Source organism: Notolabrus celidotus, chromosome 20, assembly GCF_009762535.1.
Source record: "Notolabrus celidotus isolate fNotCel1 chromosome 20, fNotCel1.pri, whole genome shotgun sequence".
Taxonomy (NCBI): Eukaryota; Metazoa; Chordata; class Actinopteri; order Labriformes; family Labridae; genus Notolabrus; species Notolabrus celidotus.
In genome coordinates, this window is record NC_048291.1 from 6,004,631 (window position 1) to 6,028,094 (window position 23,464).

The window sequence follows — 23,464 nt, forward strand, 5'->3', positions numbered from 1 at the left end:
AATGAGCTATCCAGACTACACTTATTTTTTGTACCAGGCTGTAAACATGTTTATTTCTTCTGTAAAGATTGGCTTTTTTTAATTGGTGTGTATGTGGTTTCTTTTACTTTCGGAGCCAGCCTCAAGTGGACACTCGATGAACTGCAGTTTTTAACAATTCTGCGTCGTTCTGTCTTGTAATGTGTGCAAATCCTTTCAAATTTAAAAGAAACTGATGAGAAGAAAGAGAAACATGTTTGAGAGTTTATTTCTGCTGCAGTCAAAGTACAGAGAGCAGTTAGAGAGAGCATGCTGTTAAACTGGGTATCCAACAAACCATCAGTCCCAGTTTGAGTCTAAAGCTAGGATCATCACTACGGTTAGAACGACAGTCTGTCCTCCTAATAAGTCACTTTAAACATTATTAACATGTTAGCTTTTTACAGTTTATGACTGAAGTTTTACAGCAAACAGTTTGTAAGGCAAACAGGAGGGGTGCGGGAGGGGGGAGGGGAGTTCATGTTGCAGCTAACAATGCACCAACATGTATTTTGTTCAGGATGAAGAAAAGGTTAAAAAAGCATAATTTTAAATGGATTCTGGTGGCAAACAGATGAAATTAGACATTTGATTTTAAGGTTACACCCTACTGACATGAAGTGCAGCTAAATTTGAAAATAACAATTGAAAACTTTAACAATATGCCGCTGAAGGTAACAACAAAAACATATAAAACGCCCAGTGAAGATGCTCAATTACTCATCTAATGTCATTACAAATTATTTTAAGCTGAGGGTAAACAAACCTGACAACATCTAATGGTCAAATCTTCAGCAAAATGATTTTTCCATGGTACCAAAATAATGAATGAGTTATTTTTGTTTCTCCAAGGTTTAAATCTGAAGTGAAATTCCAAAAATTAACTTAAATTCAATGTCATGTCTGATGTTGTGACTATCATGTCACTAAAACACATTTTGATATGATGGAAAACTCATTTCTCAAGCCTCCTCATCAAACCTTCTTCACATGTTGCTACTTCATGATCTGCTAATAACAGGGCACTGTGCATGTGTTTTTGAGAGAAACATAACAAGACTTTTTTTAAGAAAACTGAAGTCTCCATCACGTATCATTAACTGGAAAATGTTAAGGAAGGACTGAAGGGTGGAGGTTAATGACGTTTGACGTGATCCATGTTAAACTGCAACTGAAGCTCCTCATCACATCATTAAATACTCAGTAACATTAGCGAGGGGGGTGATGACGTCACACGCCTTCAAACTAAACTGAACATTTTACACCGGCAACACAGGAACCAGTTTGGTCACATGATCCGAACAAATCCAGAAGAAAAACAAGAATCTAACAGGAAATGATGTCATGTGGCACTGAGAGAAGAAATCATAGACTGTATGAATAATGGACGTAGTTTCCGTGACGTCACCCATCTGTTTCTGAAGCGCTCTTTTGTAGCCAATTGGCGGCGGCCATATTGGAAATGTTGAACTCAATATAATTGCTGTGGAGCGAGTGTGAGGTAAAGAGGCGGGCATTCAGCCTCCTCGCCAACAGCTGCAGTGTTCCCGCCTGTCAATGTCAACGTATTTATTTCTGCTGTAAAGATCGGCTTTTTTGAATTTGTGTGTATGTGGTTTCCGATACTTCGGAGCCAGCCTCAAGTGGACACTCGATGAACTGCAGTTTTTAACACCTCCGCATTGGCTTCAATTCTCACGGCCGGAGGTTGCCGCTTGGAAGAAATGCGTTCATTCATTTCTTCCGTTCAGGTTCATTAAGACACGAAGAGATGATGATGTCACCAAGATAAGGTATTATCTTTGAGTCATACTTATAAGTCTAAGGTTGTTGGTTAGTGAGTTTAAAATCTTCATTTGAGAATACAAAGATACACTAAGAGAAAAGAACCGGCTCTAATTTGATGAGAAAAGTCACAATTAAGACATAATGAAGTCATTATTGAACCCAAGGTATTCTTCTTTATGCAGATGATGTCACTATATTTCTACCAATGAATAAGGAATAAAATAAAATACAAGTTTCAGTTTTTATGATTATAAGTTTATAAGCATAAAAGAAACGTTGTAATAATTAACTACAATTACAGTTTTTTCAAGATAATTTTAAATGATTTTTAATTGAATTTCTTTGTTTTTATTATCGTAACCTTTTCCTTATCAAGTGAATTCATTAAATTTTAAGTTTCACTTTTGAAATTGTTACTTTATTTAAATTTCACAAGATTTAATGGTAAAATAAAATGATTACTAAACTTCATCTCATCTTGTTTCTTCTCTTTTTTATCAAATCTAAACAAATAAATAAAAAATAGCTCAGGAAATAATTCCTTTTTTTTTCAAATTAATATTAAAAAGGTTCTTCCAAATAATGACTTTTTATTTTATCCTCAATAACTCAGACTTCTCCTCATTACAGCGTCACTAAACCTGTGAAATAATAACAGCTACCAGTCACTCTGATATTCTCTCGTCACATGAAACACTAAGAATTCTGGGTAATATTTTAACACTGCATGTAGAGTGGGGAGGCCTCTTTGTCACGCTCACAAACACTCAAATAAAGACGGCGTGAAACGGGGTACTGGTGAGGATGAAGAGGGAGGAAGGAAAGGGAGGAAGGAGGGAATGGAAGAAGGAAAGGGATGGCAGAAAGGAAGGAGGGAAGAAGAGAAATAAAGGAAGGGAAAATGAAAGGAAGAAAGCAGTGGAGCTTAGATTGGAGGAAAGAGTTAAAGAAGGAGGGAATAAAGGAAGGAAGGAAGGTAGGATATAAAAGTCCTTGCTGCAGGCAGAAGACCTCTTTGTCTGTGATTGTCTGTCCTTTCAACCCCCCCACATCACACCAACATGGTACGACCTGCGCGACAACCTGCAGCAGGGGGCGGAGTCGGGGGCGGAGTCAGGGGGGGGGGGTCAGGTGACTTTGTTTTGTCCATGTTGGCACTTAAGAGACTTGACCTCCTCAGAAACTGATCCATGTCTGTTGGCGATCATCAGGTCACACCCTGACATAAAGTAATGCGCGTCATAGAGCTGATATGATGCAGGTGAGCTGAAGTATTTACAGGGGTGTCACACGTCCATCCGTCTGTAAACTGTTAATCCTACATGTTGGTTCAGAGTGTCAGAGTGAAGCTTTCTCGGGAACCTTCTAGATCCTGATCCACATCCAGATACTGCTCTCAGGAGGAGCCAACACCAGTCTGAGTTCGTCTTTGTGGTTTATCAGGACATCTGAATTAACGCAGATCCTAATGCAGATCCAGGCCTTAGTAGGAGCTGAACCTATGTACGTTTGTTTTTGTGGTTTATCAGGACGTCTGAATCCTGAACATTAATTAAAAACGTTTTTTGTCTGAGGACATCTATTCCGCTGACGCTCTTGTTTACGTTACGTAGATCCTGATCCAGATCTACATTCAGATCCAGCCCTCAGTAGAAGCTGAACCTATGTACGTTTGTTTTTGTGGTTTAGCAGGACGACTGAATTCTGAACACTGAAAAAACAGTTCAACATTTTGCTTTTGATGCCTTTGTTACGTTCATTTTAAAGTTGCATAGACTGTGAAACATTGACATTGCAGCTCCCTCAAAATTAAGCCAAAATATTTAGAGCTCCCCCTTCTGGCCGGCTGCAGTATAGGTCATAAATCCCATCTCATTTATGCTAACAGCTGGGTTAATATACAAAAACAAACTATTCGCAAGTCTTTCTGTCATAGTTACTTCTTGTGCTGATGTATACTTAAGTTTTCATTATTCTTCTTAGGGAATAATTATTTATTTAACACAATTAAGGAGAAAATTAACACAAGTCATTGAACTTTTCATAACCGTGAGTGTCTGTTTCACATCTTTATAAAGTCAATGCCTTTTATCCACAAGTGTATTGACTTTCTCTATTCTTCTCTTCCATTAATTTACATGTTACCACAATAAACTGTTTGCTTAAACTCAGCAGGAGGACTGTGAATGCTAGTGCAAGATACACAGGAAACAGCTAAATGCTACCCGAATGAAGAAGTCCACAGAGGACCTTTTAACGCTGAGTCAAATGTATTGACACTAGCTTAGCGTAAAGACTAGCAACAGAGGAAAGAGCTAACCTGGCTCTGTCTAATGTTAAAAAAAAAACTTAAGGGCACCGTTGGCCTAGCGGTCTAAGCACACGCCGCACATACAGAGGGTATAGACCTCGTCACAGAGGTCGCAGGCTAGATTCCAGCCTCGACCATTTACTGCAAGTCCTCACCCACTCTCCACTCACCACACTTCCTGTCTCTCTTCATCTGTCCTTTCCAATAAAAGCAAAAAAAAGCAAAAAACTTTGTACCCACATGTTTTAAAAAAATATATTACAAAGGTCGTCACTAGCGTAAGATCGAATTTCCTCCTTTTGTGTTATTTTCTCTGATTTAACGATTTAATTTTTACAATTTACCTAAAACAAAATCATTGTTCCTTTTTTTGCTGAAACAAGAAGATGGTTGATGATTTTTATATGCATTATTATTTTATTATCATGATGTCTAATTTGATCAGTGGAATCCAAATATCATCCTCGTCAGGCAGAAACCCTGTATCTCCAAAAATCTTTCCAGGAAGTAAAAGTTTTTCACATAACTAAACAGCATGAGACTCAGCCACAAGCTGTTTTTAAGACTTTCCAAAGGAAGTTTAGTAGCATAGCTTCTCATAGCATTAATAAATGGAAATAAATGAAAATGATGAAATATGGAGGTACAAGTTCCTGCCTGACAGCGACAATGTTAAACGTCCAAATGGGTTTTTTTCCCTCCCATTTTTCAACATGTGGTAAATGTTTCAGAAATATTAAGTTGATTTCTGTGTAAAAAAATAATTTCTTAGTAAAATAAGAAATCCTCATTAGGTTTATAGGAACAATTAATCACACTTCCTGCTTCGCTTTTAAATTTAAAGAGATACGTCATCTTTCACATCAGCGCAAATCTAAGAAAATATTTATGAATATATATCAAAATAAAGTTTTCTGCTGCGTTTGAAAGACAGATTTCAGGTGAGGAAGCGTTAATGTCCTCAAATATTAATGAAAGAGAGCACAAGATTAAGAAAAGAGAGTTTAAACTATCTAATAACAAACATCTTTCTCTTTTTTCAAAAAATGTTGAACTGTTATGTTCATAATACAGATTCAGCTCCACGACTAACTACTCTGCGCTCAGTGTTTTGCTCAGTGGTTAGTTTAAGTCTAAGGAGTCCCTGCGGCAGCTTTCAGCTCCACAAAGTCTTCTTCTTCACGTTCCTCTTCAGAGCGGGTCACAGGTGGAGCGGCTGCTTTCAAACTAAAAGTGCGAGTGCAAAAAAAAAAACCAGAAAACAAAATAAAAACTGCAGCTTTGCTGTGTTGAGAGAAGAAGAAGCTGACATAAATTTGCAGAGCTGGAAGCTCCTCTTCATCATCTTCATCATCACCATCGCTCTGGACACTCTGAGCACGACGTCCTGAGTCAGTCTAACGCTGTCCCGCTGCATCAGCCAATCAGATCAGAGCTTTCCTCGGTCAATCAGCTGTGAGCGTAGTTGAGGCAGAAATGGAGGCAACAATGATGACAAAGCTGGACGTGATGTCATGAAACAGGATGGAGGGTTGTGTGTGTGTGTGTGTGTGTGTGTGTGTGTGTGTGTGTGTGTGTGTGTGTGTGTGTGTGTGTGTGTGTGTGTGTGTGTGTGTGCATGAGTGTGGTCCAGCTGTGATGCCGTTATCATTGTTCACCTGCCGACAGGTGGCAGCGGGGGAGCTCCTCTCATCACTGCAGCAAACAAACAAACACAGAAACAGCTTGTTATCTTTAATGTTTAAATCTGATCTGCATCCACTTTTCATCTGTTTCATCTTCATCTTGTGTTTGGTTATCCTAGACAGACTCAAGATTCAATCCAGTCAGATCACTGACATGCAACTGGGACAAAATCCTAGTAATAATAATAATAATAATAATAATAGATTTTATTTATAGGCACCTTTCTGGACACTCAATGTCACCTTACAACATATCAACAGTAAAAACAACACTCAACAGTAAATAAATACATAAATACAACAGAATAAAAATGCAATGCTAGAAAAATGAAAGTGAAGTCATGATGAAAGTGAAGTCATTCTAGTCCCATAAAGGCAGATTAAAGCGAGTTGGCTTGGCGGTTAAGGTGAGTTTTTAGGCAGGATTTGATGGTGGTGGGAGAGAGTTCCAGAGGCGGGGGGATCCGAGTGGCTGAAGGCTCTCGACCCCATGGTGGTCAAGCGAGCAGGTGGGAGGGTGAGTTGGATGGAAGAGGAGGACCTGAGACTACGGTAGGTTTGGTATTTTGGTATAAAGGAGGTCATTGAGGTACTGAGGTGCTAAGTTGTTGATGGCCTTGTAGGTGAGGAACCAAATCTTAAAAATGATGTAGTATTTGATTGGAAGCCAGTGGAGTTGCTGCCGGACAGGTGTGATGTGGCTGGTGGAGGGGGTTTTGGTGAGTGGGGTTTTGCACCAGTTGAAGTTTATGGATGGATTTGTCAGGTAAACCAAAAAGAAGGGAGTTGCTGTAATCTAGGCGGGAGGTGACCAGGGTGTGAACCAAAATTGAAGTACTGTTGGGGGAGAGAGACGGACGCGGGCGAGAGATGATACGGAGATGGAAGTGTGCTGACCGAGTGACATTATTGATGTGGGACTGGAATGACAGTGTTCTGTTGAGGATGACACCCTAGTAAACCAATGTTGTTAAAGCTGAGCTGGTAATCCATCTGAACAGAGACTTTAGAGGCTGAAGAAAACCATAAGTTCATGACAACAAACATCAACAATTACAAAGACACGCCACTGTGGAGCATGTTTATAGAAGTACACTGACACAGTTTGTCTAGTACTAGTCTTGAACGTACCTCTGTTGGCCTTGCTCGGGTAGATCTTGGCGAAGTGTCTGTACTCGTCAGGAGGAGGGAAGTCGTCCAGAGGATGAAACGAATACTTGGACTCAAAATCATCTGCAGAAGAAGAGAGTGTGATGATACATCAGGTCTGTTTACTTCTTCTGCTAAAAAAAAACAGAGCTGAACTTAAACTGACACTGTGGAGGAGGAGAGAGAAAGGAGAAGAACGAGGACGAAGAGGAGATTGATGAAGGAAAAAAATGAAGCAGAGAAAGGATTTGATTGGATCCCTGATCAATCTGAACTCTTAAATCAGAGCATGTGGACCAATAAAAACACCGGTCTGCTCAGAATGGTGGATTTTAAGTCATCAGCACTTTGAAATATGAAAGATCAGATTCTGAAGATTTCTATCAAAATAAAGAGACACTGTGAGGGATCGAGTCTTTCTGATGCTCTTCTTATTTCTAATATTTCTTAATGGTGGTTAACTGATGGTAAACTCAGGACTAGAATGTGGTTTCAGTGACACAGACTCTGTTCTGTTCTGGATCAGAGATGATGGCGGGACGGGACTCACCGACAAATGAGCGAGGGATGGAGGAGGAGGTGTTGGAGGAGGTGGAGTGGCCATTGCGGATAGGAGGGGGAGGCGGGGGAGGAGCAGCAGGGGTGCGGGTTGGTGGGGGAGGAGGTTTCCCTCTGACAGGAGGATCAGAGGAGAGGGAGGGGCTACCGTGTGTCCTGTAGGGAGGGGGGAGCGGAGCCTCTCTGCCCCCCGCCCTTGAAGAGGCTGAAGGCTGAGCGGGGACAGGAGGAGCTGTGGACAGAGATCAATAAGGAGATCAATCATGAGATCAACACTTCTGAACCTCATATTCATCAAATGATAAGATGCGAATGCTGAGGCCTCACCTGCTCCTCTACCTGGCGCCTCTCTGTGGGGGGGCGGCGGCCTGTTGGCTCCCTGTTGAGACGGCGTGGGTGAGGCAGGGGGAGGAGGAGGGGCGGGACCTCTGGTGGGGGTGTGGCCTCCAGGTGACGGTGCAGTCCTCTTGTTGCTGAGGGAGTTGTGACGCTGTGGGAGATCCGGAGCCAACTCTCCACCTCCACCTGTGGGACCATTTGTGATGCGGTACGGGGGAGGGGGCGGGGCCAGAGTGGAGGAAGTAGAGGAGGAGGTGGGGTTTCCACCTGAGGTGGGAGGGCGTCTGCTGTTGCCAGGTGATGGAGGAGGTTTGGATGGCAGTGGCGGGGTGTTGTTGGGGGTCGGGGGGAGGGGCTTCTCCCGGTTATAAGCGGAGGAGGAGGGCGGGGAGGGGGCGTTACCACGTCGACAGATTGGTGGAGGTGGAGGCGGGGCTGAGGAGGAGTGCTTCATGCTGGCGGAGGGGGAAGAAGCTGCAGAGGAGGGAGTGGAGGGAGAGGGGGAGGAGGAGAGGTTGGGGAGAGAAGGACGCTGGGAACGACTTGTCTCCATCGGCGATAACGCCTGAGGGGAGGGGCTCTCTGCGTCATCGTGGCGATGGCTGGGTGGGCGGGGCGCTGCAGCTCGGGTGGAGGGAGATCGACCAGAGGAACCATCTGAGAAAAACATGAAGGACATTTCATATTTAACGCTAGAAATTAGACATTTTCTAAAACTGAAGTTATAGATTGAGTTAAAACTGCCCCTCCTTACCTCCAACTGGTCTCAGTTTGGGGACTCCACCCGTGAACAGCCCTCCGACTGGTGGAACAGAACCTGACGGACTTCCTGCTGTGCTGCCATTGGCTCCTCCCGTTCCTGCACCTCCTCCTTTGGGCTCTGAGAACCACAACCATCGCACAGGTAAATGAAGGCTCTGCCGCCTCTGGTGTGATGTAACAACACTATACTGACACTACGATGACACTACGATGACATCACAGACTGAATGGCTTAATGTGTGGAGGTGAGGTGAGGGGGGGGGGATGCAGGTGAGGTCAGGTGACTAAGTAGAACACTGAGGTGAGGTGAGGTGAGGTGAAGTGAGACGAGGTGAGGTGAACGGTAAAATTAAATGAAGTGTTTACGCTCCCACGCAGCTCCGATGACATCATCGACAGCACAATATGAGTGACAGACAGACAGTCGAAAAAAACGTTAAATTATAATCTACGACATCACAGAACTGTGAGGCTACATCATGAATCAATCCAACAATCTGCATTTTATTCATCAGAACTTCACCTCACGTACATTTTACAAAGTGTTCAGACAGAAAGTGAAGGGGGTTGTTAGCTTTGCAGCATTAGCGGACTATAGCCGTAAGCTAGCTGCAGACACAGACTGTGACTGTCACTTTGTTTATGTTCAGTTCAGTCACAGTCTGAGTCCTTTCAGAAATTAACTTCATCAATCGCAAGCCTTTCAGTGATTTTGTGTGATATATATGCACAGAATTTGTATACTCAAATAGTAGCCTGGTCTCAAATAAAGGCCAGGGGAGAAAACAAGGGTGGTAGAACTCCTGGTGCCTGCAAACCAAACATATTTCATTTTAGGATACGGTCACACATTAGTGGAATCAATACTGGTGAATGCTTGCGTCCCATTCATTGCCATTCTAGGCAAGTGAATGTGAGCTGAGGGCGGAGCCACTGCGCACCTTTGCTTCAGTTTCACGTTGTGTCTGAACACTGAGAGGAAGTTAATTTACAGCCCCTGCACATCCACAGTTCACCTTCACAGGGGAGTTCACTTACAATCCCAGATTAGACCTTTGTCGTCTGATAAATGAGAGGGATTGAAGACACCTGTGTGGGAGCTTTGAGCAGACAGCTGTGGTTTATTCCAACACGAGTCCAGTGCCAGATGTTCAATGAGGTCACTGCGTTCACAGATGTCAAATACAAACTTAATGACGCCAATTTTTTTTTGAATGTCTACAACTGACGAACAACATGGCCAAAACAAGTCCTCAGTTGGAATAAATCAGAATTGTCAGATTTCGTGCAGCTCTACATAACTACATGCTGTCAGTGTATCTATCAAAGATGTCTGCCGTCCAGCCAGGTGTTACACTACAGTACACTAACTACAGTGTAGCTAAAACAGGAAGTCTTTCTCTAATACAAGGCTGCTTTAAATAAAGGCCTGGTGCACCCTATGTGAGGTGATGGAATTACCTATTTGAGAAATATGTAAAACTGTGAGCAGGATACAGAGAAGTTGAGGCCCAAAATCATCAATCCAGATTGCAAGAAAGCTAACAAGCAAACAAGGAGATCTCTCGGGCAATTTCTTTGAGACTTCTGGTTCCACATTTGAGAATATTTTAACGGCTAATTTCAGTTTTTTTTGACTGAATATTTCCAATTTTCTGAGATTTAGGTTTGGTTTAGGGGGCGTCTCCACTGCCGGCGTTTTTTGTGCTGGCATCGCCGGTTTTCTATTCAAAATTATGTGATTCAGCATTTTCAGCACTCAGCTCCATCAGCACAAAAACGCTCTCAGCATCAACTGATTTTTGTCGCAGCGCTCATCAATGTCACTTCTTGATCACCGACCAATCAGAATCAAGAAGGGGCGGGACTTCCGCAATCATCTTTGTCAACACAATGGCGGAGGAGAAAAGTCATCACACTCGTTTTGTCGAGATATGATTTCCTGGTTTAGAGCTGCTGCTGATGCTCTGACACGATCTCTATCAATATGTTTTAAAGTTTCATGTTGAAATGTTGTTGAATGAAAGCATGTATGAGGCATACAGAGCATTTTAAAACAGACCTAATGGGACGCCGAAGTGACTTTTTTTCGACTTCCTTTACCTAGTAACAGTAAACGCTGATGAAACTGAGGTTATGGGCGCTCCCAGTGCAAAAAACGGCGGCAGTGGACACACTACCATAGTGATTCAATGCCAGTATTCTTTCTCAGCAGTGGTTGCCATCACTTATCTGTAAAGCAAGTGTGACATCATCACCAGCTGTCACTCACAACCACAGCACCAGGGGGATGGAGAGACATGGTGATTGTCTGTAGCACAGGAGCTCATAAGAAGCATGTAAGAAGTAAGATCAGCTAAAGAGGAGTTATGATGCTGATTTTAAGATAATTTTAATAATCTTATCCCTCTCTCCAACCCCAACTCAGTCTCAGCAGATGTGTGTCTATCATGAGTCTGGTCCTGCTCGAGGTTTCTGCCTGTTAAAGGTAGTTTGTCCTTGTCGCCGTAACTAGCTAAATACTGCAAGGTGTAATGCTCATGGTGGATTAAGATGAGATCAGACTGAGTCTTACCCTGTTTTGGTGTTGGGTCTCTGATAATAACTTCACATAGAGTAAGCTCTAGACCTGCTATGTTTGATAAAGCGTCTTGAGATAACATTTGTTGTGATTTGGGGTGATACAATTAAAGACTGAAGAGACATTAAACACTGTCAAACAGCCAAGTTATGTGATGTCACAGAGAGCGATGTCTGAAGATGATGAGAACATTTAGGCCGTCTTGGAAATGAGTGAATCTGTTACTGAAAAACAGATGGAAAGTATGCGCTATTCGATGTGTCCAGCAGGGGGCGACTGTACTGGTTTTAAAGGCAGTCTGACTGTATAGGGGAAGGTTTAAGGATTACATTCCTTTGGCATAATGATAACTGAGTTAACGTCCTGTTGGTTAACGTTGTCAGCTATTAATGAATCAAGAAAAATAGTTCCAACATGTGACACTGCCTCAAACTATGATTGGTTCTAGAAGTCAGATAAAACTAACGAGGTGCAGTGCGTTAATTACTTAATGTAACTTTAAACTGGACAGCAGACATTTTTAAATCAAATAACTGACACAGCTGCAACATCATCAGTCCAACAGGAGCTCTGCAGTATGCTGCAGGATCGAACCAGCCACTCCGTCACCTGCGCGTCTATATATACAGTTTAATGATGACGTCTTTTATCCATCTGTTTACAGGACTCCAGTGTTCCTGTGTGAGCCTGTGTTAACTAACAGTTATCTAAACCCTGATGTTTGAATCTGCAAACCATCGTCGCCTCCACCTCGTACGGGGGTGAGCGGAGGAGGGAAGGAAAGTTAAAGCAGGGTTAAATCAGTATTTTCAAAGTTAAGGTTGTGACAGGAACAGTTCTGATGTGGTGGGACGGTAAGAAGAGGAACATAAACAGAACAGAAATATATGGACAGACAGTGAGATCAGCGGATTCAGGGCCTGTCCTGAGGTTTGGTCCAGTTAAAACATTGAAAAGGTGACAGTGTGTGATGTGCCTGTGAGTCTCTTTCAAATCCCCTTTTGTCACCTCAGTACAAAAATTTGACTTTTGTATGAGAATACACACTGGGATCCTATCTCATCCCCTTCCCCGCAACCCCCTCATCACTTACTTTAACTCTCCCTGTCCCATTAAAGTTACTAACCATAGACCTTTCTGGAGTCCCTGAGCTCCCTTGTTTTGTAGGTTCCTCTGAGCAGCTGTAGACTTCCTCCTGCTGTGGATGTTCCAGACTCCAGCTGAAACAGCTACTACTACTCGTCTCATCACTATCATATCTCTCTCTCTTATTCTCCTCTATCCCTCTTTCCAACCCCAACTCGGTCTCAGCAGATGTCTGTCTAACATGAGTCTGGTTCTGCTCGAGGTTTCTGTTAAAAGTTTGTCCTTGTCACTGTAACTATCTAAATACTGCGAGGTGCAATGCTCATGGAGGATTAAGATGAGATAATACTGAGTCTTACCCTGTCTTGATGTTGGGTCTCTGTTTATAATTTGACAGAGTGGTCTAGACCTGCTGTTTGTTAAAGCGTCTTGAAATAATGTTTGTTGTGATTTGGCGCTATACCAATAAAGGTTGATTGATTGAGAACAGAGGAGATAAAAGGTTGTGCCTAATCTCACAGATAGTGACACCAACATTAGGCTTGACTAAGACGTCCGCAGCTGTGAACACTTCACACAGAATCTGCAGCTTTACTCTAGGAAAGAGAAGCTCTTGGATGTATTCCTTTTAAAGAGCTTGTTCTTGTGCTCATCTCAGGGAATTAATCATTGACATCTTTATGTAACTGTTTTCATGAAATATATACTTGTACACTACCAGTCAAAAGTTTGGACACACGTTCTAATTCAATGGTTTTTTTTATTTTAATTATTTTCAACGTTGTAGATTAATACCGAAGACATCAAAACTAGGAAATAATCTGGTTTTGCCATAATCTGGATTACAACAGTAGTCAAATAGGGTTATCCATTGTGTACTAACCCTACCTCTGAACAACACAACTGATGGTCTCAAACACATTAAGAAGGCAAGTCATTCTACAAATGAACTCTTGACAAGGCTCATGTTAATTAGAAACCAGTCCAGGAGACCACTTCATGAAGCAGACTGAGAGAATACCAAGAGTGTGCAAAGCTGTCATGAAGGAAAAAGGGGGCTACTTTACAGAATCTAAAATATAAAACATATTCTGCTTTGTTTAACACTTTTCTGTTCATTAAATAATTCCATATATGTTCTTTCATAGTTTTGATGTCTTCAGTATTAATCTAAAGTGTTTCAAATAATTAAAATAAATACAAACCCTTGAATGAGAAGGTGTTTTCAAACTTTTGACTGGTAGTGTATGTTCTGGTTGGTTGTGTAAGTTTTGCATTGTTTGTCCAGTTTTCTCCATCGTTTTATTTAAATTCTAGATTGATTTAAAAAAAACGTTGAACCATTCCAATTGGCTCCTGAAGGAGAAGGGGAGAGGAGAGAAAACTGATGCGTTAAGACTTTCTGTCTGTTTGATTTCAGAGCTCTCAACCAGAAACGACTCAGACCTGCTGTGTTCTGATGTTTTAGTTCATCTGGAGCTGTTTTAAAAGTTTGGATCAATTAATCAACATTCTGCGTGTGTGAGGTCAGGAAGCTGGCGGCTGGCTGCGACCCTGCTGCCTCCTGCAGGCGTCCTCTAACATTACAGTGTATTTGTGGTCTTACTCTCTAGCGACAGAACAGAGCTCGTTTCTCCCCCAGTCTTCAGCGGCTCCTCGGATGGCGCCCCCTGCTGTCTGGGCTGGCCTTGCTGCTGTTGTAGGTATTGGAATAAGCGAATGTATGGGTGGTCTGTGGGGGGTGTTTGGCTCTTTGGTGTTTGGCTCTTACTGTCGAGCATTGGAGCGCTGCGGTCGTTCACCACCGCCACCTTCTTCAGCCGCGTGCCTTGACAGATGTCCGACAGTAGAGCCCCGCGACCTTTGGCCTCGTCTCTGCTCAGCTTTGGGGGGGTGGTGTTGGCCTGGGGAGTGAAAGGGAAGAGCAGAGTGGGAGTAACACCATCAGGTAATATGATGTACTTTTACAGGGAGGATTAGAGAGGCTGGAACAAAATGTGAGTAATGTGAAATTAAATAATAACGAAGACCACTGTCTTTATAAAAAGCTGAGAGTATCTGGTTTGGTTTTGAGTTTGGAGAAATGAAGACTGACACAGGACTTCAACCAGATCCGTGTCCGGACCATTTCCGATCCGCTGCGGTCCAGCTCCGTTCTCTCTCGTCCGTCAACACCCACTGGTTGCGTTTTCGGAACGCAGCACAGAACAGGACCGCCGGACGACTAGAGTCATGTGACTGAGGTTGTCCCGCGGCAATTACTGAATCAAGGATTCTCCTCCTCTTCCTCTCCTCATCCATGTTGTCTTTATCGTCCTCTGAAAACCTCTGAACTGTTGACTCCAGGCCTGCCTCCGCTCACTATGACATTTTTGTCATAGTTCAGTTAAAATGTTCTGGTGATAACACAGAGTGTTTTATTCTGAAAATTAACAGGAAGTTTTCATTTTGTTTTGGTGCCTGACTCCCTGTCCCACTCCATCTGCTCTCTGGTGATTGATGCGTCGTGCTCAGGCATCCAGCAAAAATAGAAGTCTTGCATATCTGATCTGTTGCGTTCTGACCTACCAGATCAGAGATGCAGCCTGAACACAACAGAGTGGATCCAGTGGGAGTTAACACATTGACTAGAATAGAAACCTATCAGATATGGTGCTGCGATGGATCGGACACACATCTGGTGGAATTGGGATGTGAATCAAAATCCACATGTGCGAACACTCTAGTGTGTTCAAGCTTGGTTTTTTTCTGTGCACATGCGTCAACCGTATCACAGTCACTCCTGTCCGTTCATTCTTCTCTTCGTGTTTCTTCATCATACTTTTCAGATATTTCTCTGGCACTTTGTTTGGGTTGTGGCTTCCTCTTGCTTGCCGTTGGTGAGAGTTGTGGACTGTTTTTCCACAATGTAATCACCGACTTTATCTTTTACTTGCATTACTTTTGTCCATCAACCCCACTTTGTTTACAAGCTGCATGGTGTGCTTTATGGAAACATGGCTGCATCTGGATATATATCTTATTTATTTCTTATGTCTATTAATAATATTTGGTATAATAATAATAATAATAATACCTAAGTTTTATATAGCGCTTTTCAATAACTCAAAGACGCTTTACAAGACAATAAATAAATACAATAAAGACATATAAGACAAGCAGACGACAAGGGAAGAGGTGGAATAATTAATGTGTGGGGAATGCCTGTTTGAAAAGGTAAGTTTTTAACTGTTTCTTAAATGAATGAAGTGAGTCAGAAGCACGGATGTGTGGGGGGAGAGAGTTCCAGAGGGTGGGGGCGGCTATGGCAAAGGCCCGGTCCACCAAGGTACGGTGCTTGGATTTAGTAATGGGAGTGAGGAGGTTGGAGTCAGAGGATCGGAGGCGGCGGGAGGGGTGGTAGTACTGGAGAAGGTCAGTGAGGTATGGGGGGGCCAGGTTATTGAGGGATTTGTACGTGGTGAGCAGGATCTTGAAGTGGATGCGCTGTTTTACGGGGAGCCAGTGGAGCTGTTGAAGGACAGGGGTGATGTGGTCTCTGGAGCGGGAGTGGGTGAGTAGCCGGGCAGCAGAGTTCTGTACGTATTGTAGTTTTTGTAGATGGGAGGAGGGAAGACCATACAGGAGGCTATTACAGTAGTCGAGTCGTGAGGATATAAAAGCATGAATTAGGGTTTCAGCAGCGGATTTGGAGAGAGTGGGACGGAGGCGGGCGATGTTGCGGAGGTGAAAGAAGGCAGTTTTGGTGATGTGACGGATGTGGGGTTGGAAGGAGAGAGTCTGATCGATGATGACGCCAAGGTTTTTGATCTGAGGGGAGGGGGTGACTGAGTGACCGTCTATGGAGAGCTTGAAGTCCTGGGCGGAGGGGAGGAGGGATTTTGGGCCGATGATGATGATTTCAGATTTGTTACTATTGAGTTTTAGAAAATTCGTGGTCATCCATGATTGTATTGCAGATAGGCAGGTGGTGAGGGTGGAAACAGTGGCAGCGATTATTGTTTTGGTGGAAAGGTAGAGTTGGGTGTCGTCGGCGTAACAGTGAAATTGGAGTCCATGATGGCGAATGATGTGACCAAGGGGTAGGATGTACAGAATGAAAAGGAGGGTATTCTTACTTATTGTGTATAGGAGCAACTGTAATGACTGAATCCCCCCCATGGAACTCACAATAACAGTTTATGTGCAGAGGACTCAGCTCAGAGCACCGACAAACTCAGAACGACACAATTCAGCCCGCAGCTCTTCATCATCATGTGACCATCACACAGTGAAGAGGACGAGGAGGCGGGGGAGAGAGAGAGAGAGAGAGAGAGAGAGAGAGAGAGAGAGAGAGAGAGAGAGAGAGAGAGAGAGAGAGATGACAGTGATGTCTTTGTGACGTGTTACCTGGCTGAAGGTGGGGGGAGGTGGGGGTCCCCCTGGTGGAGGGGGAGGAGGGGGAGGGATGGGCATCCTGCTGCTGTGTCACACACACCTGATCCTCCTGAAACACACGAAAACACACACATGTGGATCAACTGGGAGTATGTGAATCTAAAACCATGAAGGAGGAACTTTTTGGAGGGAAAACTTAGAAAGCAAACTTAGTGTATGATCTAAAGTGCAGAATGAGTCATCATCATTTTTTGATGTTTAAATTAAGAAACACCTTTTTTTGTAATTTCTATCTTACCTGAGAATAAGTGGAATAACATTTAAGTGCGTGACACAAGAAGGTGCCTTAGAAGATTTATTTTGATCCACTGAAACGTGAATGTTTTTGTTTCTACAACAGCGCCCCCTGTAGGTGAAGCATTCTGGTAGAGAGATGCATATTCTCCATCTGCACACAGATGTTTTAAGGCAACATAAACAATCTACCATAAAACACTCTGACCGGGTCTACATCAAAACCACTTCAGTTAATCGCATCAAACTTGGACTCCACTGACACGGGTACATGGTTATTTAAAACCCATTATGAATATGCAACAGCACATTATTTGCTGATGGGCCGATGTCTGTCAACAGGGCAAATATCTGCGTTGTGTAATGAATACATCAGGGCATCCAAACCCTGCAGAGAGATTACGTTTCTGTTTTTAGGTACATCAATTTAGTTTCTAAGAGCAGGGGGGGGGAATCCCTTTTTTGTCAAACCAGGAGTCCATCAGGCAAGATCGAAATTAATTCTCAACATACGCAGTCTCATTAAACAAAAAGGCTCTAAATCGATCACACACTAGCTTAAAACGCTGCTGCTCGCCTCCTGACTGGCAGGAAAAAGAGGGAGCACATCACACCTGTGCTGCGTGCTCTCCACTGGCTCCCAGTCCGTCACAGGATTGATTTTAAAATTGCACTTTTAATGTACAAGGCCCTAAATGGATTGGCACCATCCTGCTTGGTCGATATCCTTTATGTTCACAACCCAGCTCGAGCACTGAGGTCAACAAACCAGCTGATCCTGGATGTGCCTAAAACTCGGGGGGACCGAGGCTTTGCAGCAGCGGCCCCCAAGCTCTGGAATGGCTTGCCACTCCATGATCGGCCCCTACTGTTGAATGTTTTAAATCTTTGTTGTAGACCCATCTCTTCTCTTTGGCCTTCTCCTCATGAGGAGGACAGTAATATCCTGATGTGTTGTGTTGTTTCTTATTGTCTTCATGTATGTTTTACCTTTTACCTTGTAAAGCACTTTGGCCAACACTGGTTGTTTTCAAATGTGCTATATAAATAAAGTTGACTTGACTTGACTTGAAATCTGTGAAACCTGATTGTGTTAGGTTTTTAGGTATTAGAAAAGATGGCTTTCCTGACAAGACCACATCAGACTAAAAGCTGCTTCACATCTGCTCCTTTAATCTAAACTATCAAAGGCCGTTAAAAAGCAAGATTATCAGGTTTAAAAAGCACATTTCCCTGCTTGTTTACCATCAAGCAGAGGCGTCACCAGGAATCCTGGGCCCTCTGAAAAGATATCTCAGTGGGCCCCATCACCACAGCCAACCCTACAAAATATAACATTGCTGCTATAATACTGGTTTATTTGCATTAAACAAAAATACATGCTTAAAACTATCCTGGTTAACTGACTCAAATCTAAGCTACATATCAATAGTATTTATTTTACAATTTCTCCAAATGTAACTGCACAATATTGACCTCCAGACTGTCCACCTCTTTAAACAAGATTATTTGAAGCCAAGTGACAAAAAGGGGGCATTATTTGGTATAATCTAACCTTGTGAAGTCAAATAAAACTCTAAAAACCTACAGTTAACTTTCAATCAGATTCAGCCACACTTCATGCTGTGAAAATATGACAATTCCAAACTTTCCAGAAAGGAAATTCTGAATGTTTGTTTATTTATTCTGCCAATTTTAGTTATCTTATTGCAGATATAACAAAAGAAAAGAAAAGAAAAGTAGAAAACACATTTTATTTCAGGACCATTAAGGGCCCCCCTCCCCAATTGGGCCCTAGGTAGTCAATCCCACTTTCCCCCCACTACGACGCCCCTGCCATCAAGACCACATCAGACCAGGTCAGATGTAAAGCCACAGCAGTTAAAAGTGTTAAACCTGGACCATATCTCTTAAAAGCTTTTAAATCTGTGTCAGATCAGGTGTCAGACACCTTTATCAATGCCTTGCAGCCAACATCAATCAGGTCTACATCAAAAATCACCCAACCTGGTCTTTAATCAGTAGACTCCTAAGACTTTTGACATTGTCCAAACATTAATTTCTGATGTTTCCACTGATTTAAAACCTGAAACTGAGTCTGAGCCTCGTCAGTTAGCTGAGTTAGCTCTCAGCATCAGCACCGGCCTGACTCTCAGCCTCTCCTCAGGCTGCTAAGCTAACAAGCTAGCATCTCTGACAAGCCTTACTCCAGAAACAAAAAAACAAAAGGTTATTATTATTTTACTGAACTGAAACACTCACTATGTGTTCAAATCTCACACTACAGTTCTAAAAGTTATTTTAATGCGAGGTTGTCTGGTTAGCTAGCCCTAACTGCCTGTGTGCTAGCTTTAGCATCAGATCTGAGCATCATCACCGACTCTCTCTCACACACACACACACACACACACACACAGGTGAATAAATAAATCCTACCTGAACGTGAGAAGCTCCTTCACGTTAACTCATACTGTAACCCGTGTGTCCGGTGTTTGCATGTCTCTGTCTGCTGTCTGTATCCTCGGTGGATAGTGAGCTCTGTGGTTAGCTGTGTTAGCTCCTCTGCTGCAGATCTCTGCTGAGATTCTTTAATTTCCACACAGTCAACACACAGGAACACGTGACCCGGCCTGCAGGAAGACCACTGCTGCAGCTGCAAGACACGGAGCTGCTTCTCATGCAATACAGGCACTGATGATGGAGGCAGGGTGGTAGTAAAAGTACTGTTATTGTGGAGGATGAATACTGATGCAATCCTAAACTGTAGAATTTTCACAGATACAGGGAGCCTACATTTGACACATTAGAAAGATAAAAGATCAACATCAAATAAATAAAATTGTGTGCAAAAAATATTCAGAAGTATACACTACATCAGGGGTTCTCAAACCTTTCAGCCCGCGACCCCCATAATATAGGTGTCAAAGAGTCGTGCCCCCCACTGTCCTTCAAAGTGATTTAATGTGGCTTAATTTAGCTGGTCTGCAGAACATTACCCTACCTACACTATCAGTCAAAAGTTTGGACACACCTTCTCATTCAAGGGTTTGTATTTATTTTAATAATTTGAAACACTGTAGATTAATACCAAAGTCATCAAAACCACGAAAGAACATATATGGAATTATTTAATGACCAAAAAGTGTTAAACAAAGCAGAATATGTTTAATATTTTAGATTCTGTAAAGTAGCCCCCTTTTTCCTTCATGACAGCTTTGCACACTCTTGGTATTCTCTCAGTCTGCTTCATGAAGTGGTCCCCCTGGAATGGTTTCTAATTAACATGAGCCTTGTCAAGAGTTCATTTGTAGAATGACTTGCCTTCTTAATGTGTTTGAGACCATCAGTTGTGTTGTTCAGAGGTAGGGTTAGTACACAATGGATAGCCCTATTTGACTACTGTTGTAATCCAGATTATGGTAAAACCAGATTATTTCATAGTTTTGATGTCTTCAGTATTAATCTACAATGTTGAAAATAATTAAAATAAATAATAAACCATTGAAGGAGAAGGTGTGTCCGAACTTTTGACTTATATGAGCATGTGACTGTGTTTCCTGTGTCGCTATGAATTATCCTACTGCTACTGATGCTTTTGATAATTAACTGTTCATGAAGCCCCCAGAGTCATCTGGCAGAAAACTCATTACGTTTTCTATTTTCATGGTCTTATTTTAAGTTTAGCTACTATTTTTGTTGATATTTTTTTTACAATAATGGGTAAAATTTCCTATTTTAAGATAACTTTGTCATTCCACATTTTTTATTGCCTTTTTTCAGTATTTCTTTGTTCACCACAAGTTTACAAATTATATATAAGTAATACAAAACCAACAAAGAGAGTAAATAATACCAAAAAATAATGATAATAAAGAAATAGTAATAATTAACAGTACAAGAATCAGAATCAGCTTTATTGGCCAAGTATGCTTGAACACACAAGGAATTTGACTTTAGTAAACTGTGCTCTCTTTGTACAAGGCATAAGAATAAGAAATGCAAATAAAAAATAAAATAAAAAATATAATAACAATAACATTAGCTATAAATACAAAAGAACAACAAATAGGCATGACTAATATGTACAGGCTAAAATAATATGATAAAGTGCAGTGGTGAGTGGCAGAGGTAGTTTTTACATTATAAAAATAGTAGTTAAATAATACAAAAAATAGAAATATGGAATTCTGCTTGGAGAGTTGTTGCATTGTGTATTTACATGTATATTTACAGAGAGTATTGATCCATACACAAAGAAAAAGAAAGAAGACAATGTACATTTAAAAACAAATTTAAGAAGATAAATATTTTTAGATAACTTAAAAAAATCCATCCATCCATCCATCCATCCATCCATCCATCCATCCATCCATCCATCCATCCATCCATCCATCCATCCATCCATCCATCCATCCATCACTTCACCGTTCTGACAGCACTTGATAACTGTCACTAGATGGCACTCTTACCACGAGTTTCATTTTTAAGCCAACATGTATAATAAAGTTGACTAAATCCTGATTGGCTCATATTGCATGACGTCATAGGCAGACAGCCAATCAAATCACTAGTACAACCGCGGACATTTGAAAATAAAAATGGCCGACATCCAAGCGTAAGTGTTTCACAATAATGAACATTTAACAACAAAAAATACAATTTAACTACTAAAACACTAACAATGTGTTATTAATATTACTCCATATTCAGACCAGAGCTGCTCAGGTTATTTAGAGTCATTGATTCAAACGGCTGAATAATGAGAGTCAACGGTAGTGACGGTTTTTACCAATCCAGCTGAAGCTAACTGACTGTTTTTATCCGTGTATTCATGTTATTCTGCAGCCACATGTTGCGTTATAACATATGATCTGACCTTTGTGTGTCTTAGTGTCCTGCGTCGCTGTGATCCTGCCCTCCTGGACCCCTGTGCAGACCCGGAGCAGCCGGACTGTCCTAAAGCAGACAGGATGGTCCTCTATCTGACGGTCTGTCTGTTTCACTGATACATGTTCATGATACAAACGAAAATAAAAGTATGTGAATGATTCACACGAGCTGATTATAAAGAAAAGTACGTTTGTGTATGTGTGTGTTTATGTGTGTAGGACAGCCGACGTGTCCAGAAAGTTCTGTGGCGTCAGCTGTTTGTTCTGGACTCCATGATGTCTCTGTTGGAGGGTCTGGAGTCTGCCCAGCAACTGATGACAACACAATGCCCCTCACCACCAGGTATATACAGTGCATACAGCTGAAATATTCTGACTTGAGCTATGACATGAAGAGACTTTATCATTAACACACTCTAGCAGCATGCCATGAAATTATAATTCTAACTGTGTGTGTGTGTGTGTGTGTGTGTGTGTGTGTGTGTGTGTGTGTGTGTGTGTGTGTGTCAGATGGTGGGGCTCGGGGGAGGTGGAAGGCTCTGAAGGTGGAGAACAGGTCAGGGCTGGAGGAGACAGAGACTCTGCTCAGAGGTCTGCAGGAGAGGATCCAACAGATCCTGGACCGCCGACACACACTCACACAGCTGGTTCTACATCTGCACAACAAGGCAAGACGGCTTCATTTATGACACACATTTCATACACACACGTAAGACCACAGCACCCCCGAGAGAGGCTCAACACTTAGCCCTGCATCCTAGAACGACTCCCCTCAGCACAAGCTCTCACTGCCCATCATATTCTCATAGGAAGAGAAGGACAGAAAGAAGAGAGGTGTTAGAGAGAGGACAGGGGAGACAAAGCCAGAGAGGGGTTATCAATGTAGTTGTCTGGTCATTGCATTGACTTCAGACTCACAAACACCAGATACCACAATCAAGGGCTGCATCTAATTCTCTCCTCCCTGTCTCCTATACTTGTCTCCTCTCCTCCGCCCTCACCCTTCCTTACCTCGTATGCATATTTCCTCTTCTTGTCCTCTGTCCTCAACATCTCCCCTGTCCCTTTTCCTTGTCTCCCTTCCTTATCTTCTCTGCTTGTCTCTTTTCCTTGTCTCCTTTCCTTATCTCCTCTAATTGTCTCTTTTCTTTATCTCCTCTCCTTATCATCTCCACTTGTGTCTTTTCCTCGTCTCCTCTCCTTATCTTCTTTGCTTGCCTGTTCTCCTCGTCTCCTCTCCTAATCTTCTCTGCTTGTCTCTTTTCCTTGTCTCCTCTCCTTATCTTGTCTGCTTGTCTCTTTTCCTTATATCCTGTCCTTATCATCTACACTTGTGCCTTTTCCTTATATCCTCTGCTTGTCTCTTTTCCTTGTCTCCTCTCCTTATCTCCTCTGCTTGTCTCTTTTCCGTGTTCCCTCTCATTATCTCATCTGCTTGTCTCTTTTCCTCGTCTTCTCTGCTTATCTACTCTCCTTGTCTCTTTTCCTTATCTCCTCTCCTTATCTCCTCTGCTTGTCTCTTTTCATTGTCTCCTCTCCTTATCTCCCCTGCTTGTCTCTTTTCCTTGTTCCCTCTCATTATCTCATCTGCTTGTCTCTTTTTCTACTCTCCTGTCTCTTTCCTTAT

At 42.3% G+C, this 23,464-nt stretch overlaps 2 protein-coding genes across 3 annotated transcripts in view; one reads left to right on the forward strand and one right to left on the reverse strand.

The window, feature by feature from the left end:
• Nucleotides 1-231: 231 nt before the first annotated feature.
• LOC117832779 (WAS/WASL-interacting protein family member 2-like) lies at nt 232-19,656 on the reverse strand. Of its 2 annotated transcripts, XM_034712043.1 has the most exons (9): nt 19,385-19,653; nt 16,667-16,763; nt 14,049-14,181; nt 8,603-8,728; nt 7,837-8,505; nt 7,502-7,741; nt 6,934-7,035; nt 5,776-5,812; nt 232-5,570 (listed from the first exon to the last, which is right to left on the reverse strand). In XM_034712043.1, the coding sequence occupies exons 2-9, from the start codon at nt 16,730-16,732 to the stop codon at nt 5,567-5,569; spliced, it is 1,377 nt and encodes a 458-aa protein (XP_034567934.1). In that variant the 5' UTR covers nt 16,733-16,763; nt 19,385-19,653; the 3' UTR covers nt 232-5,566. The 2 variants fall into 2 exon arrangements, with proteins under 2 accessions (XP_034567934.1, XP_034567933.1); XM_034712042.1 differs by having other exon boundaries at nt 232-5,812; nt 13,884-14,181; nt 19,385-19,656.
• A 1,810-nt stretch (nt 19,657-21,466) lies between these two features.
• si:dkey-225f5.4 overlaps nt 21,467-23,464 on the forward strand; it is a 4,777-nt gene continuing 2,779 nt past the window's right edge. The window contains exons 1-4 of the mRNA XM_034712297.1: nt 21,467-21,563; nt 21,840-21,936; nt 22,057-22,180; nt 22,348-22,505. Of these exons, the coding sequence (XP_034568188.1) occupies nt 21,547-21,563; nt 21,840-21,936; nt 22,057-22,180; nt 22,348-22,505 (396 nt within the window). The 5' untranslated portion in view covers nt 21,467-21,546. The remainder of the gene's footprint in view (nt 21,564-21,839; nt 21,937-22,056; nt 22,181-22,347; nt 22,506-23,464) is intronic.